Here is a 17,220-nt window from a genome sequence, read left to right on the forward strand (position 1 = left end):
TGGCAAAAACAAAAATCCCGGGGCTGGAGACACTCATGGACTTTGTCACTCATGGCAATATCGGTCTTTGTGCCAGTTCCGTGGGCCCCCTTTTCCACAAAGGGGGGCCAGGTGACACCCTCACGGGGAGTAGGGCAGAATCACAGAAGAGGAACCGCGAGCGAAGGGAACCCGAAACCTTTTATGATTTCAGTTCTTTGAATCTGGCGTGATCCAGGCAGGGAGAAACGTAAGCGATCCGTGGAGAATTGTCTCCCAACCGATGTGTAAAACACCGGGGAAAGGGCCGTGGAAACCGGGTTTAAAACAGAAGGTCTCGGCCTTGGCTGTCCATTAGCATCACCTGGGCAGATTTTTACAAAATCAATGTCTAGAGATTGTTTTCACTGATCTGGGATGGAACCCAGGCATCAGCAGTTTACAAGAGCCCCCGGGTGATTCTGATGCACAGACAGGGTGGAGTCCACCTGTCCGAGAGATTACGAGGTGAGAAGTAATTAGTAATATTCATGTTTAGCTGAGGGCCTCGCAAACTTTGCCGGGTATATGATATGGGTATATTTACCTGGGACTCATGTGCAGCGCAGATTCCGATTCAGTAAGTCAGAGCAAAGCCAGAGATTCTGACAAGCTCCCTGGGATAGCCGGATGTTGGCATTCAACTTTGAGTAGAAAGATCTTGGCTCACTGAGAATATACTTCTCATCATAGTCTGGGTCTCCTGCTAGACTTTCATACTTTGGGCTTTATGTACAGCTGTGTTCAGGAATTTCTCCTGTATGAAAGGAGAAGAGAGTCTGCTGCTAAACACGGTTCTCGCAATTAGAGTAAGGCCTATCCTTTCTCAGGACCACAGAAATACCCTGGGTGTTGAGATCATGACAAACTGTTTGAAAGATACCTCAGGGGGGTTGAAAATCAGAGGTTTAGAACCCAGGGCCATTAACTCCTAAGCGACCTCATGTTGCCGAACCATACATTCTTCACATATTGACGGAGGTAACAGTTAGGGAAGAGTCCACAAATTTGGATCCGAGGGTCGGAGAAATAAAAAGTAAAATCCTGGGGTTGCCTGGCTGGCTCAGCCGATGAGTGTGTGACTCTTGATCTCGGGGCTGTAAATTCGAGGCCCACACTGGGTCTCAACTCTGAGGTCTCCGAGCTGGCATCTATACCCTTCCATCATCCTAAAGCCTTGGCAAGGAGGAAACACCCTCCCCGGAGCCAGTGCTATTCGTTACCAGGCCTTCCCCAATCCAGCAATCTGTCTACTATCCAGCTTGATCAAATATCTTTCTGGCAACGCAAGTCCCTCACTTCTTTTCCAGAGCAAATGGAAGGGCCCAGACCTGCCAGGTACTAGGGAGCCTGAGGACACAGAGAAACATGCCTGTTAAATATTGATCCTACTGATGCCCCTAGCCAAGAGGGGGGCGGAGGAAGATCCGGTGCCTTCCGCTCCGGCGTGCCTCCTTAACAAGTTAACACCTGTCCACCACCAGCTGCCTCTGGAAGACTTCTAGAAATACCACGTCACAACAGTGGGATAGGTCCTCCTTCCCTTTCCACTGGGCCTGGCGTCTCTGAGCTCCCTAACAGAGATTTGCTGAAATTGGAGAAGGGCTTTGCTTTCCCTCATCTCTGTGTTTCCCACATCCATCAGAAAAGAACAGTGCCATGGCAATGTACTCAGAGCTGAAGGAGGGAGGCCGCCTCAGACAGCTAAGTGGGAAGACGACGCCGGGCTTCTTTTGGATCAGGTGTGAAACTGACACCGCGTGCAGATATCCATTCAATATATCTTTGCGATGCACCAGTATATGCTTCGGTGCTAGGGATCCAAAATAAATAAAACCTTGGCTCTGCCCTTGAGAAAATTACAAGCCTCAAATCTGGGTTAACATTTGCCTAAGGTTAGGCCAAGTTGTTGAAATACTCAAACAGAATGTATCTATTTGCTTGTTGAGAGAAGTGGGCATTTTGTCATCCAGACTTTGAGAGCTAATAGTTAAAGACAGGGCTTGGTGGTTCTGTGGGTTGTCGAATCCCAATGAAAGGGCATAAAGACCCTGAACAGTGAAAATAGCGTCTCGCGTCCATTCTGGATGTTTCATCATAATTTGAAAATTACCCCCAAGTTCTCCCTGGATGGCAATCTCGGGTGTGGGTACAAGAAGAGCAGACCCATAGGACCCACACACAATGCCCCTCCATCGTGGTCGTCATCAGCCAACAGTGGCAGCCAGGGAGGGAGACCTAGCTCCTGTTTCCTCCCCACATCACTGCAAATCAGGAAACAAAGGTTTGAGGAGCCAGGCAGATGATACAGCGTTGTGAGACCAGAGGCGCTGGAGGAACTCGGTGGATTTTAAAGGTATTCAAATTGCTTCCGAGGCAACAACCTATCGTGCTGCTCTTGAGCATCCGCTTCATCACCTCACTTCCGTAAAACTCTGATTCCTCATCAGTCAAACAGGGATAGTAACAGCCATCCTGCATATGTCACCAGGTGGTTGTGAGAATTTAATTATCCAATATCTAGACAAGCATTTTGAAAACTATAAATCATTACAAGAATGTACAAAATTTAGCCCATATCAAGTCTTTCTGATCTCTGAAGGCTTCATTTATGCTCTCTCCGAGAACTTAGCTAGGCACCTACATTCCAAACTATTCTCCAGAATCCCACTGATTAATATTTGTCGGAAAAAGTCCTCTCTTCCTGCTGCCCTAACTTGTTGAGAGTAGGGCTTATGCAATTGTTAACTCACTGCCCCTGCAGCAAATCAAATCAACAAATATTTACTAGCTGCTGAGCTCGACCTTGTAGGAGATACAAAACACACACACACACACACACACACACACACACACACACACACATCTATGAGATTCACTTTTTGGATTAAAGGAGAAAGCTGCCCAGCTGCACCACAGCACCCATACACTGTAGAGGAGGAAAAAACTGTGCTCTCTGGATGCCCCCAATACACCTGGAGCTTTACCTCAAATACAAGAAACAGCTGGTGTTCATGATTTAGGGCCCGATACAAATAGTAGAGAGAATTTATTTTACAAGCTGTCTGGTTTGGCAAAATTCCAGAAGTCATCAAACAGAAAGATAAGGATGATGATGATAACAATACAAATGATTCTTCACAGTCGGTCCTAGTATAGGGACCTAAACAATGTGCAGCCTACATAGGATATTCCAGAGCCAGAACCTACCCTCAACTTCACTTGCGACAGATTTACATTACGGCAGGGTCTTCCCAGAACCTGTAAAAATCAAAGGTGGCCCCATAGACTTGACATGGTTGGAAGCTGGACCTGTAACGGCTTCAGGCAATAATCCTTCGCATTAACCCCGTAGAAGGGCATCGAGATCTATTTAACATGAGAAATCAGCTCCCAGAGAAAGAACTCCAGTATTTCAAAACCCATGTAATACTAAAAATGATTTAGCATCCAACTAGTGCCTTTTTGTGAACTGTTGAAATCGTTGTCATTAAGCCTCACGAAAAATCTAAAGGATGATGTTAGGGGAAATGCCAATAACCTGATTCGTAAATGAATTTCTACCACTTGGTGAGAATAATAATTCAAGCTAACACATACCACATAACTTCCACCAGGTAAGGTGCTCAATACTTTAATGCATGAGCTTACTGAATTCTCTTAATACACTACTGTAAATACCACCATTATTCTCATTTTAAAGATGAGAAAACTGGGGCGCCTGGGTGGCTCAGTCAGTTGGGCATCCAACTGCTGATTTCAGCTCGGTCATGATCCCAGGGTCATGAGATTGAGCCCACTATGAGTGGGCCCTGCTTGGGATTCATTCTCTCTCTCTCTATCTCTCTGCCCCTCTCCCCAACTCATGCATGCACTCTCTCTCTCTCTCTCTCAAAATAAATAAGCTTAAAAAAAAAGAAAAGATCAGGAAACTTGAGCTCCCGGAAATTACATTAAGACCCAACGACCTTCATGGCCAAGAGCAGGAGCTGGGCTACTCTCCTGCTCCTCACCATCTAGAACAGAAGCAGATGTGGTCTGTTTGTCAGGCCCCAGGTGGCTGCAGCTCAATGGATGGTTCTAGTTTCAAGTGGGCAGCACAGGCTTATATAATAGCTAATCTCATCGGCAGCCATGGACTGTATCCCTCACCCTGTCACCTACTTCACAGAGGTCTCTTTTTAGACCCCAACACGACTGGGTGTAAGACTTAGGAATGGCTCGGCAAACCCCACCCCACCCCCAGTACTGCAAAAAAAAAAAAAGAGAGAACTCAAAATACTTTTTTCCATTATCAATGGATTATCCCTTTTCCATCCCCACTGGTGTCCTTAATAGTGGAAAATTCCATAGACACTGGTTTGATGAGGTATGAAAGCCCTTCAAAGTTCAGTGTGTTTCAGAAATTTAAGTTGTGTCCATGAATGCTTAATGGCTCAAGTTTTCTCTTTTTCGATGGGGTCTTCACTTAGAGAAGAGAAAATATTATTTGCCAGAGGCAAGAAACATACTGCTCTTGAGATTTTTTCACCTGCAAAATGTGGATAATAACATCTAGCCCACATGTTTCATATGGCTTGGGGAGTACAAAAAGAATACAAAGAAAAGAGTTAAGAATAATTCTATAACACAAGCCCAAATACCATCTTCTCGAACTTTCCCCATCTACAGGCCCCACCACTACACATCTCTCTCCTCACAGCAGCCCATCTTTTATTTATGGCAGCTCTCAGTAACCGAATTAAAATTTTTCATTTGTTTTCGGGAGTACTTTCTGTCTCTCCAGCTACAATGAAACTCCATGAAAGAAGGGATGCTGTCTTCTTGTTTGCCAGTGCATTGCCAGCATCTAAAACTGTCCCTGGCACACACTAGACATTCAAAAAATGCATATTGATGCATTGTGACACAAACATTTCTTTGTTGAAATCTGGATCTTTATAAACATTTTTAAAACCGGACTTCAGGTCCACAGAAATAGATTAATCATAATCCTTGGCTAATGGTATGTTCATCATTGATCCACGCGTGGCCCTCTTTTACGATTTATTTCGCTGTTGAATTAGTTTGTTTTTTCTTAAATCGGGTAAAAAATACCTAAAAAAAAGACAGAACCTACAACAGAAGCTAAGGCCCTGCATTTAACCCTAAGGTTCCTACCCCTAACTCATCCTCCTGCCCCTCCCCATCTAAGGTAATCATCATTCAGAACCCAGGCTCTTCATTTCCTGTTGTCTTCTGTCTATGTCCCTGGAAATGGAGCTTGAGATGGGAATCCTGTTGAGGTGACTTATTGAGGGAGTTCTCAGGGGAAGGGGAGTCTGGGAAGCAGGACAGGGCAGAGTAAAAAAGTTAAGCAAGGATGTGGAATCAGCTGGAAATGGTATTCAGAGCTCTGGAGCACACACTGCCCCACGGTATGACCCTACGTTGAGGCAGAAGATGAGGAGATTGTGCCGCAGAGTCAGTCAATCATTGGCTGACATTTGGGGAGGTGATACAGAAAAAGCAAGTGCACGGCTTCCTGGGTGAGTCAGCCCCCAGCTGGCTAGCAGCAATTCTCCAGAGAGGAATGGAGCTGCTAGCAGAAAACACTCATGGCAGCTGGGAATCCGTGCACTTGAACAGGAACAGAGGTCTGAGCATGTCTCCTATCTTTCTTCCCTTTTTATACAGTTCTGTCAAATTTTACATGTCTTCCTGAAAAGGAATTATTATTTCTATTTTGTTCCATTATTTGGAACTTTCTAGAAAGGAAGTCATACCAAATTTTGTTTTGACTGTTGTAGAGTATTCCAGTATGTGAAAATGCCACACCTTATTCGCCCATTCTCCCCCTGGTGGGCTTTTGAGTTGTTTTTAGGTTTTTGCTATTATGAACAGGGTTGCTGTGAATATTCTCATATATGTCTCCTGTTGTATATGTGCAAGAATTCCTTGGGTTTATGCCTGGGGTGAAACAGCTAGACCATGAAGCGTGAACTTTTGAAGATAACACCAAACTATTTTCCAAAGTGGTTTTATGAATTCACATGCCCACCAATAATATATGAGATCCTATCATCCACCCCCTCTCCAACGTGTTGATTGTTGTAAGTTGAACGAGTATAGAATGGCATCTCATTGTGGTCTTGACTTGTATGTCCTCAATCAGTAACCTTCTCTTCATATGTTTTTTTTTTTTTAAGTTTATTTATTCATTTTGAGAGAGAGAGAAAGACAGTGAGTGGATTAGGGGCAGAAAGAGAGGGAGAGAGAGAATCCCAAGCAGGCCCCACAGAGCCCAATGCAGGGCTCAATCCCATGAACCAGGAGATCACGACCTGAGCCGAAATCAAGAGTCAGACGCTCAACCGAATGAGCCACCCAGGTGCCCCTCTTCATATGTTTATCAGATATACCTGCTTCCTCTTCTGTGAAACGCTTGTCCATTTCTTTTGTCCATTTTTCTACTGGTTATTTGTGCTTTTCTTATTGATCTGTCGGGGTTCCTCATATGTCCTTTGTTGTATGTATTATGAATATAGTGAATACCTTCTAGTTTATAACTTTACTTCTCACTTTCTTTATGGTGTCTTCTAAGGAACGGAGGCTCTTAGTTTTATTATAGTCACAGGTACTCTTTTTATGGCTTTTCCTGTGTTGTGTAAGAAATCTTTCCCTCAAGGAATCCAAAGAACAATCTCACTCTTGGGGGTGAGGAGGTCTATAAATAGAGCCAGGTGATAGGCGAGTCACAGAGGCAAGCACTGTCATGCCCACTGGGGCATTGTCTAGTCCAAGGCAGCCCTGACTAGCCAGCACAAGCGACCAGCTGGCTGGCTGGCAGGTGTCTTCTGGTTATAGAATTGGATATATCATGCTATTAGAACTGGATACCATTAAAAATTCTAATCATAGACTGTAATTAACTTTCCTTGCTCTGACGCCCCGCTCACTAAACAACCTTCTGATTATAATTTGGCTTCCCATGTATCTTGCCTACAGGGAGAGAATGTACTGTTCAGACCGACGTGAGGATTCAATCCACTAAACAGTTACATGCCATGATGTAAATTAATAAATTCGTATTCTGATTTTATCATCTGCCTCATCTGAGCTCTGTGAGCGTGAGTCAGCATCCCCAAGTCTAATCAACACGGATACTGAGAATATCAAGCTTCTGAGCTGAAAAACTAAGAACGAGACCCAGGACCAGAGCAAAATCACCAAGGTAACACTGCCCTGGAGGCTCCTGGGCCTGATGGACAAGGCCTTCCTACATGTCACGCGATACAGACAAGGATTAAAATTGACATTTGACATTTGAAAGAGCTGCATATTCAAAACCATGGCGTGGTTCCATTCAGGTGAAGGCGAAGAATAGGAGGTGATCATGAGACTCATACTGAATATTTATTGGCCAAGAGCACACACCAGATGCCGCACAAATCCTAGGCAGAAGGATAAGATTTACGGACACGTTTGAAAAAAAGGGGGGGGGGGGGAAGGACAGATGGTATGTGCTGAGGAGGAATGGAACGAGAGAAGCCTGACTGATGAATCCTTGCTCCATCTTGACGCCCAAGGCCCGGGATGCAAAACAGAAGAAGTTGACTTTAAGACCAAAAGAAACACAAGGTGCACCAGAGCACAAACAGGAATGTGCCGGGTGGTGAGATTATCCAGGCCAGAGGAGTGATTTAGGACCTGTAGGGCGAGGGCAAGATCTTTGAAGTAAGTTCAAAAGGCAAAGTAGAGGTGAGCCCATTAGGACAGATGGGGGTAATTCAGCAATCCTGCTATTAGCTCACCCCTTCATTAAGGGTTCCTGGGTGAGCGGAACCTACACTGACACAGATCCCCTTCTGGGATCCCAGTTCCACCGCCTAACAAAGGGAAGAACGTGATCGGGACTGTTGTATCTGGGAATTTGGGGCCCAGTGAGGAGAAGTGATCCACTACTTTGTATCAGACCGACACCAAACAAAAACCAACAATAGAAAACAAAAGAGGAAGACCTCCACGGATAGCCCTACAAGATTTATTTTTCAAAGACAAATATATTCAAGAAGGAGTGAGATAAATGAAAGGAAGCTCAATGTCATCTCAGAGACTGATCTCAAAGACGAGCCATGGTCTCTCCCATGGTGCCTCTCTTGGGGCCCCAGCAGAGCAAGGTCACCAGCTAGGCTAGATTGGATAAGGCTAGAGAACCACGTTCAATGTCTTTTTGTTCCAAAAATGAGGTAGAGGCATGCCACCCAGTAAGGAGTGACCCTACGTGTGGCCTACCCGGACAATCACATGAACGGAAGGGCCTACGAGGGGCCCAGTGAAACAGCAGGACCAAAACACAGCAGGGTAGCAGCAGCGCCTCTCTAAGGTCCACCACCAGAACATACGAGCTTCAAGGATGAGGGCCGAAGAGGGGCTGCCCTGTGTGCCCCACAAAGCCAGAGGGCTCTGACTCACGCGTGAAAGAACAAGCTCCCTTTAGTAGTAGCTTTAGCGGGCAGGCAGATGCGGGGATAAATGACAGAAGACAGGGTCAGGGTGGGGCTCTTCGTCTAGTAGAGGTTGTTCCGCACATGCTCCATGATGGTCTTCAGCCCCAACCAGGTCTCCTCGGCAGTGGGGATGATCTGGTTGGCTGGTAGGAGGAAGCCATAGTGACCGGTATCTCTCAACTCAAACGTGAACGCATACTTGATGCCATTATCGTATGCCCAGTCAACACTGCTCCCACTAGCTGGGTCTGTAAGTCAGAAAAGAAAACACTTTGAAGCCCAGCTTCTTTCAGGGTTAGAAGGGAAGGAGCCAGGGGTTCAGCCTGCCCGTGATTCCTTAGGGACCTAGAGTCCTTTCTGTAGGTCATCAGGCCTATGACACATGACCACTGGCCTGATGAGCATCTTCAACAGTCTCAAACCAAGAGATTTTAAACCCTTATGCCCACCTTGTCACTAACTCACTGTGGAGACTCCTTCAGGTCACTCAAAACCAGTCTGCACAGAGTATGATAGGCAGCCCCCGAGACAGCCCCAGTGATCCTTGTCTCCTGGTCTTCACATCCTTGTACAGTGCACTCCGACAGTGAGTAGGGCTGACCTGTCCTGGGTAACTGACAGGCGGCTACAGAAATGATGGTGTGTGACCTTCAAGGCTAGACCAGAAACACTGTGGCTTCCACCGTGCTCTCTTGGATCATTCGCTCTGGGGAAAGCCAAGTAGGACAGTCAGAAAGCGTCCTACGGTGACGAGGTCTATGTAGCAAAGAACTGAGGCGTCCTGCTGATACTCAGCACGCTTGGGAAGCACCTGAGTGAGCCACTTTAGAAGCAGACCTATCTGGCCCCGTCGAGCCTTTATTTTTTTTTTTAATTTTTTTTTATGTTTATTTATTTTTGAGACAGAGAGAGACACAGAGCATGAACGGGGGAGGGTCAGAGAGAGGGAGACACAGAATCCAAAACAGGCTCCAGGCTCTGAGCAGTCAGCACAGAGCCCGACGCGGGGCTCGAACTCACGAGCCGTGACATCATGACCTGAGCCGAAGTCGGACGCTCAACCGACTGAGCCACCCAGGCGCCCCTAGCCTTTAAACGACTCTAGCCTTGGAACTAGACTAGCAACCTCAGGAGAGGCCCTGAGCCAGAGTCACGCAGCTAAGCCATTCCTGAATTCCTAACCCAGGGAAACAGTGGAAGAAAATAAATGTTTATATTATTTTCAGCTGCTAAGTTTTAGGATAACTCTTTACATAGCAAGAGATAAGGGATACGCGGAGAGAAAGAAGCATGCCCTTGAGACTGTCCCTTTGACAAAAGGCTAGGAAAGGAAAGAGGCCTACCTTCCTGCTTCTTCCCAGCCAAACTCTACTAGAGCAGAAACTGGCTAAAAGTGCAAAGTGTGGGTGACACTGAATCGCCAAATAATGATGTCCACAGCAACTATCATTTCTTGAACATCCACCACAAGCCCGTCATCATATTGGAAAGTTTACGTGTATGACCTCATTAATCTTTAAAAACCCCAGTGAGGGGCGCCTGGGTGGCTCAGTCGGTTGGGCGTCCGACTTGGGCGGACTCAGGTCATGATCTCGCGGTCCGTGAGTTCGAGCCCCGCATCCAGCTCTGTGCTGACAGCTCAGAGCCTGGAGCCCGTTTCAGATTCTGTGTCTCCCTCTCTCTCTGACCTTCCCCCATTCATGCTCTGTCTCTCTCTGTCTCAAAAACGAATAAACGTTAAAAAAAAAATTTTTTTTAATAAAAAATAAAAACCCCAGTGAGGTGGGTAACACTGTCCTTATTTTTCAGATGAGGAAATCCAGGCTCAGAGTGGGTAATTTACCTAAGGAAATACAGACAGAAAATGGCAGGATTGGAATTGAAACCCGGGTCCCTCTGCTGATAAAAGCCCGTGCTTTCTTCAACCTCCTCCCAGTCCATTGAGTAGAGTACACGTCTGTTAAATGAAGACATGGGTTCCTGGGGCGCCTGGGTGGCGCAGTCGGTTAAGCGTCCGACTTCAGCCAGGTCACGATCTCACGATCCGTGAGTTCGAGCCCCGCGTCGGGCTCTGGGCTGATGGCTCAGAGCCTGGAGCCTGCGTCCGATTCTGTGTCTCCCTCTCTCTCTGCCCCTCCCCCGTTCATGCTCTGTCTCTCTCTGTCCCAAAAATAAATAAACGTTGAAGACATGGGTTCCTTTTGTTTTCCCACAATTCCTGAGGGTTGTTTCCCATGATACCATTTGTGATTTTTCTAGAGATGCTGCTTCTACTGCGATGACACGCCCCCTGAGGTTATGGAACAGACCCTCCTATAGTCTCCGAAATCCTTGTGCGGTTACCACGTCCTTCTCTACCCTGGGAAAAGGCTGAATAAAAAACAGATGATGGCACCAGAAATTTCTAGAGGTTAGTTATATGGCAAACTCAAGTATTTCAGAATACCTTTTGAATTCAGGAAGGAGCCAAGAAGATCTCTGCTGAGCAAAGTGATCAAGTGCACGTACTTCACTTTATTTGGGTCTCTGCTCAGAATCTACCCACTCTTCTAACACGAGTGGGAACACACTACTAACATGCTATTAAAGACACACGTAGGGGCACCTGGGTGGCTCAGTCGGTTACGCGTCTGACTCTTGATTTTGGCTCAGGTCGTGATCTCACAGTTCATGGGATCGGGCCCCGAGCTGGGCTCGGTGCTGACCATGCAGAGCCTGCTTGGGATTCTCTCTCTCCCTCTCTCTCTTTGCCTCTCCCCCACTCATTCTCTCTCTCTCTCTCTCTCTCTTTTTCAAAATAAACACTAAAAAAAAAAAACACTGTCTTTTTAAATTAACATTGGAAAATTATTCCCTATCAGCACATATAAATGCACCTCATTCATTTGTGGGGCGGGGGGGGCATACTGTCTCACCGTGTGAATGCTTTTATTCAGTACTGTACTGATGGACATTTAGGTGTTCACCAGTCTTCCGTGACTATAAACGATGCTGTCATGAACATCCTTCATCCTCACAATCTAGCCACGAGTCAGATGAGCCCAGAGAACTTGTGTCCAAGCCCTGAGCAGACCAGAATCAGTGAATGGAAGGGGTGAGGGTTGCTAGAGGCAGATGGCCTGAAGCCGCACAGTCTGACCAGAGGAAGAGGACATGAAAACTCTTTAACGCAGACACAAGAATTAAAGAAGCAAAATGGGCTGGGGCTGTCTGGCACAGGGATTGAAAACGCGGTATGGCACAGAAAGCCTTCAGGACATAACCAATGATGCTCAGAAGGCCACTCTGTCATGAAAAAAAAGGAGCTTAAATCTCTTGTCCATGCTCTGTTTAAGAAGGCAAGAAAGCAGGGCACCTGGGTGGCTCGGTCGGTCAAGGGTCCGACTTTGGCTCGGGTCATGATCTCACAGAAGTTCGGGCCCTACATCGGGCTCGCTGCTGTGTACACAGAGCCGGCTTTGGATCCTTTGTCTCCCTCTCTCTTGGCCCCGCCCCCGCTTACATTTGCAGGCTCTCGCTCTCTCTCAAAAATAGGAAAAAGAAAAAGAAGGCAAGAAAGTGTGAAATTCACGTGACAACTGTTTTCAGCTACAATGGTTAATCTAAGAAAAGGTCCAGCACTTGAAGGGACGAATGTCAACTATTCGTGTAGCACATGCAATAATAACCCATAGAATTGGGGTGTTATTATACAAAAATTGATTACATTTTGGAAAGCCAAGGGGGCAGACAAAGCCTTTAAAGAATACAGAAGATGCACTCTGGAAAGACTTAGGAAATATTATGTCTCCTGGACGACACTCAGGAGAGCCTTCTTCCTCTTGCTCTGGAGGAGTCCGATGAGTATCTCTTGATTTTGGCACAGTTTAAGCTGGGAAGAATGTGTTTGATGTGGGACGACAAGGCCGTCCTTTAAACTGGAGTTTGACCCCAAAGCCCCGACTGTGGTGACCCACAAAGCTCTTTTGAGAAGGCCTCGTCAAAGGACGCCTACCAAGTCTCTCTAGCTCTCTGTAGTCCCGAACTCCGTCCTCACTAATTAAGCAGAGAATGGAGACTCTCCTGACGTGCTTCTCCTCTGAGGAGTCCCCATTTAACAACACTAATAACAATAAACCATGAATAATTAATGGACGGTTGCTGCAATTAGCCACACAATGACAACATCAGGCTAATTGCTTTATACAGCACGGTGGCGGTGGCGGTGGCCATGATGGCAGCGGTGTATGAAAGGCAGACAAGAGGGCTGAGGTCAGAGTCCAGAGGGCCCAGCAGGGCGGATGGGGCATCTTCCCAGAAGAGGAAGGCGAAAGGGACAAGCTAGCCGAGGATGAAGCAGTTGGATGGAACGGTCATGGGATGGAAGAGGACAGAAGTATCAGCAAGTTTGCAGGGGCTCTGAGGGTGGACCAACTGTCAGAAAGTTACCTACAGAGGAGGCACTGGGGGGCGGGGGGGGGGGAAGAAGGGCGCCATCTTAAAAGGTGCCAGAATTGTGCTCCTCGTGTTTGTATTTTTACTTCCCCTTGATAGCTAGACTTGAAGAGAACAAGAATATTCTTCAATTTGACCTTTAAAGATCAGGCTCACAGAATAAGGGAACCGGAAGGTTCTCAGCAGGAACAGAGTGAAATGCTCAGATGAGACACTTCAGTGAGAAACCAGAACAAAGGTTGAAGCTGTAGGTAATGAGCCTCAAGACCGCCTTCAGGTTTGGAGTCTTGGTAGAGGTTTTTTGGGGGGCGGGCGGTTCGGCTTGATGTTAACCATTGCACAGAAGATCCCAGATCCCAGCATGCTGTGCTCCAACACGTGCTCACTGCTGACGGGAAGGTGAGCGAACCCCCCTCCCCACCCTCAGTACCACCACCTCGGTCTGCCGATCCAAAGGTGGCTTTCCTTTGAATTTTCCTTTGAAAATCCTATGTCAGGATCTTTCCTGGAATGTGAGGAACGCAGTCCAGCAGGACTCACCTCACTGTGGGCACGTGATAAATGGCCCAGCAGTGGCGATGGTACCGATGAGGACGACGCCTGCAGCACGGACGATCACACAGGCTTGACACAAATCTGGTCTACCGCTAACAACTAACAATCCGACTACAGTGTAGTAAGGCCTAACTTGCAGCTCTTCTCCCGCTTCCTTCTTCTCAAGTTTCCTCTCAAAGCATTTTCTAAATAACCGATGCACACAGCGAGTACTTACAGACAGTGGTGCAGGTAGGACCCACTTGGTACGTCGTGCCCGACAGGGAAGCCAGAGCTTTGGCCGCACGCCTTGCCACCTTGTCCTAGAAGGGGGAATCGGCGGAGTGAGAAAGAATGGATCCCACAGCCTGACATCCCCCAGCTGTTCTGCACTGCAATGGTATGGAAGATTCTCGGCCCCTCCCCTGGGTTTCCCTTCTGGTCTCCTTCCTTCCCATCCAACCAGAGCCAAAGCCTGATACACAGACAGAGATGTGGAGGGCTGCTCACCAGCCCATTGGGAGCCTAGTAAATACACCACCATCTTCACCTCTCCCGAGGGACGGGAATGTCGTGGTCGTGAACATGTGAGAAGGCCAAGTTACGACGTCCCAGAGGAAACCTTCTAAGAGTTGGGCGTTCCTGGAGTGGAAGTGAGACGGGGCCACCGTATGTGGATGTGCCCTATGCAGAATGCCTGTCTGAGACCAGAATCTAGTCCACACCTAGCATGAGCCCTGCATCTGCCGGGAGGTTTATAGGCCAGCTTTGGCCCTGGGCAGGGGGGGCGCTCTCGAACCGACCAGCACAGTGAGAGAAGCGCGCAGTCGCCCTGCAGGTGCAGCCCTGCTTGAGCCAGTCCACCCTGAGTGCCTGTTCACATCCTGGGGCGAGTCACTGTATGTGACACGGAGCACCCCTAGGCTGTAGCCTGCACCCTACTTAAGCTATACCTTGACCAGAATGAGGAGCACCTCCCCCTGACCCTCCACAGTGCCACCCGCAGTTCTTGGCAAGCAGTGGGTCCGTAACACATTTTGGTCAGAAAAATAATTGAGAAGGAAAGGACAGGTGCAGGGGACGGTCCTTGAAACTCACAGCAAACACAGAAATAATGAGAACAGACTTCTACCTGCCCCCAGGAGGTCTGATGGCACATTCCAAAGGGCAGAGAGAGAAGACCCGGCCCGATGAAATAAGCCCAAGCTCCCGGACTTTCCCTATAAGCTGGAGAACAACCACTGTGGCAGCACCCCAGGGTCAAGCAGGCCCAGGGCTCGGTAGAAGGTAGCCCATCACTCACCAGCTCATCAGCATCTGGGGCCTTCTTCACTGTGTATCCATACGGATACATCAGCAGCTGTGAGTAGCTGTGCAAGTCGATGAAGCATTTGAAATTCCCATGTTCTTGGATGAAATCTACCACCGACTTCACCTCCACTTCCGAATTGGCATGGGGTCCGTGGTATATTTCAGAGCAAGGGTTGTCACTGGCTCCCTCTCCTGTGGGGGGTGGGGAGGTGGCCCAAGCAGAAAGATTAACCCGTAGGCAAGAAAACAGAAATGCAGGCCACTCAACCCAGAAGAAGGGCGGAAGGCGTTGGCAGTGGACAGGTCAATGCTAGAACCCCCCCCCCAAGAGACTAGTTGGTCCACACTATGCGTACATTGCAGGGAGGGCGCAGAAGTGGGAAGTCAGGGTACTGCATCTGCCTCCAGAGGGGGAAAACTGGGAGGAATCCTTTAAACGGATAGAGTTGACCTTGTATTGTATCACCCAACAGTTGTCATAAATAATTAATATCATACCTGACAGTGGGTTGTAATTAACAAGTATTCAAGATAATTAATATGAAGACCAATTAATAATGAAAATGACTCCATTTATTCTGGTGTCAACTCATTCTCTTGGTTCAGATCTTAATGGCCAAGGGCTGCCAGAAATAATCTATTGTTGTGGCCAAAGTCTCGTATTTGACAGGCATTTAGAAATACTGCCTTCTGTACTCCACAACAGAGCTCCCTGAGGTATTTGGCATGAGTGTAAAACCACCCCAGTTGTGGGAAGATCTGACTTCACTTTGATGCCCTCAGTTCCCACATTTCTATCAGCTCCTTTCCCACAGCCACATTATTGTCCCCGCCAACGGTGTGTGTGGCAGGCAAGCTGCCCTCTTCCGAGTTACCACCAGGAACCCGTCCATCTACCCAGCCACCCGCTCAAGAGAAGCGGGGTGACCAGGGTATAAGGCATAGATCTGTACATCCAAAACTACAACAGTTTCTCAAACATTAGTGTTCTTTTCTTTTTTAATTTATTGGGGCGGGGGGGCAGGAGGAGGGGCAGAGAGAGAAGGAGACACAGAATCTGAAGCAGGCTCCAGGCTCTGAGCGGCTAGCGCAGAGCCCGACACGGGGCTCGAACTCACGAACCGTGAGATCATGACCTGAGCTGAAATCAAGAGTCTGACACTTAACCAACTGAGCCACCCAGGCGCCCCAAATGTTAGTGTTCTTTTAGGAGAACAAGAATTGCAGGGTTGTTCCTTTTCAGAATTATCCAAAACAAGAAACACAAAAACCCAAGACATAGTGTAAGGGACTGGCCCACGTCTCTCAGTGAAGCAGGAATGGAGCCAGCCTAGAAACTGGCTCCCTCACTGCCAGCTGGGAGCCCTGTGGTCCAGGCTTTGAAAACCATGTCCCCAACCTACCTGCAAAACTAGCATTCCAATTTCTGTTTGGATCAGTACCAACGCAACGGCTTCCAGGATTTATGGACCGTGTCTTCCTCCATAATCGGTTCTGAAAAGTCCATCAAGAAAGGAACACACATCCAGAGACGGGTCAGGGCACAGGAGAGGCGAAGGTTTTCTCTGGGGGTCTATGATGGAGACGGGCACCACCGAGGGGGCAAGCTGCTTGTGGCTCTGCCTGGAGTTTCACCGGGGCTCCGGCCCTCAGTGACTGAGCCGTCTCCGCTCATCTCCCAGAAAGGAAAGGCTTAGACCTTCTGGCTCAGAGAGAAGGACTCCCCCAAAGTGTCCTGATAAGAACATTATTGGGGCGCCTGGGTGGCTCAGTCGGTTGAGCGTCCGACTTCGGCTCAGGTCATGATCTCGCGGCTCGTGAGTTCAAGCCCCGTGTCAGGGTCTGTGCTGACAGCTCAGAGCCTGGAGCCTGCTTCCGATTCTGTGTCTCCCTCTCTCTCTCTGCCCCTAACCCACTGCATTCTGTCTCTGTCTCTCTCAAAAATAAATAAATATTAAAAAAAAAAAAAAAAAAAAAGAACCTTATAATGCGAGAACCAGCCTGATACCACCTGAACCCACCGGATAACTCTTGGTTTCAGCAAAAGTAGGACAAACAGACATCATATACCCAAATGATCGCTGGCGTGAGTGACAGGAAGTGCACAGCAACTATTTTACTCTTGCCTAAAAAACCAACCTGAATCCAGTCAAACTTCAAGATCTGACTGCCAGTGAATAGGAAATATGGGGGATCCGGAAACAAGTGACACACAACAAAGAAGCCATCAGCCAAATTCGGAACGTAAGACATTCTGCAGGACAATTTACTCGATTTCTCCAACAAATGAATGACATTTTAGAAGATGTGTGTGGGGCGGGGGTGGATAACTGCTGTAGATTTAAAAAGCCTGCAGAGGGCGCCTGGGTGGCGCAGTCGGTTGGGCGTCCGACTTCAGCCAGGTCACCATCTCGCGGTCCGTGAGTTCGAGCCC

At 47.8% G+C, this 17,220-nt stretch overlaps 1 protein-coding gene across 3 annotated transcripts in view; it reads right to left on the reverse strand.

The window, feature by feature from the left end:
- Positions 1-490: 490 nt before the first annotated feature.
- CPA4 (carboxypeptidase A4) overlaps positions 491-17,220 on the reverse strand; it is a 29,281-nt gene continuing 12,551 nt past the window's right edge. Inside the window, exons 8-11 of one of the 3 annotated variants that reach the window (XM_040471963.1) lie at positions 16,190-16,280; positions 14,779-14,978; positions 13,714-13,798; positions 491-775 (exon numbers count right to left, since the gene is read on the reverse strand). In XM_040471963.1, coding sequence (XP_040327897.1) covers positions 774-775; positions 13,714-13,798; positions 14,779-14,978; positions 16,190-16,280 — 378 coding nt within the window. In that variant the 3' untranslated portion in view covers positions 491-773. Of the gene's footprint in view, positions 776-8,021; positions 8,756-10,705; positions 10,878-13,713; positions 13,799-14,778; positions 14,979-16,189; positions 16,281-17,220 lie in introns of those variants that run through there. The other 2 variants (XM_040471961.1, XM_040471962.1) reach the window with 2 other exon arrangements.

This window comes from Herpailurus yagouaroundi, unplaced genomic scaffold, assembly GCF_014898765.1.
Source record: "Herpailurus yagouaroundi ecotype Mexico unplaced genomic scaffold, PumYag 100, whole genome shotgun sequence".
NCBI classification, from domain to species: Eukaryota; Metazoa; Chordata; class Mammalia; order Carnivora; family Felidae; genus Herpailurus; species Herpailurus yagouaroundi.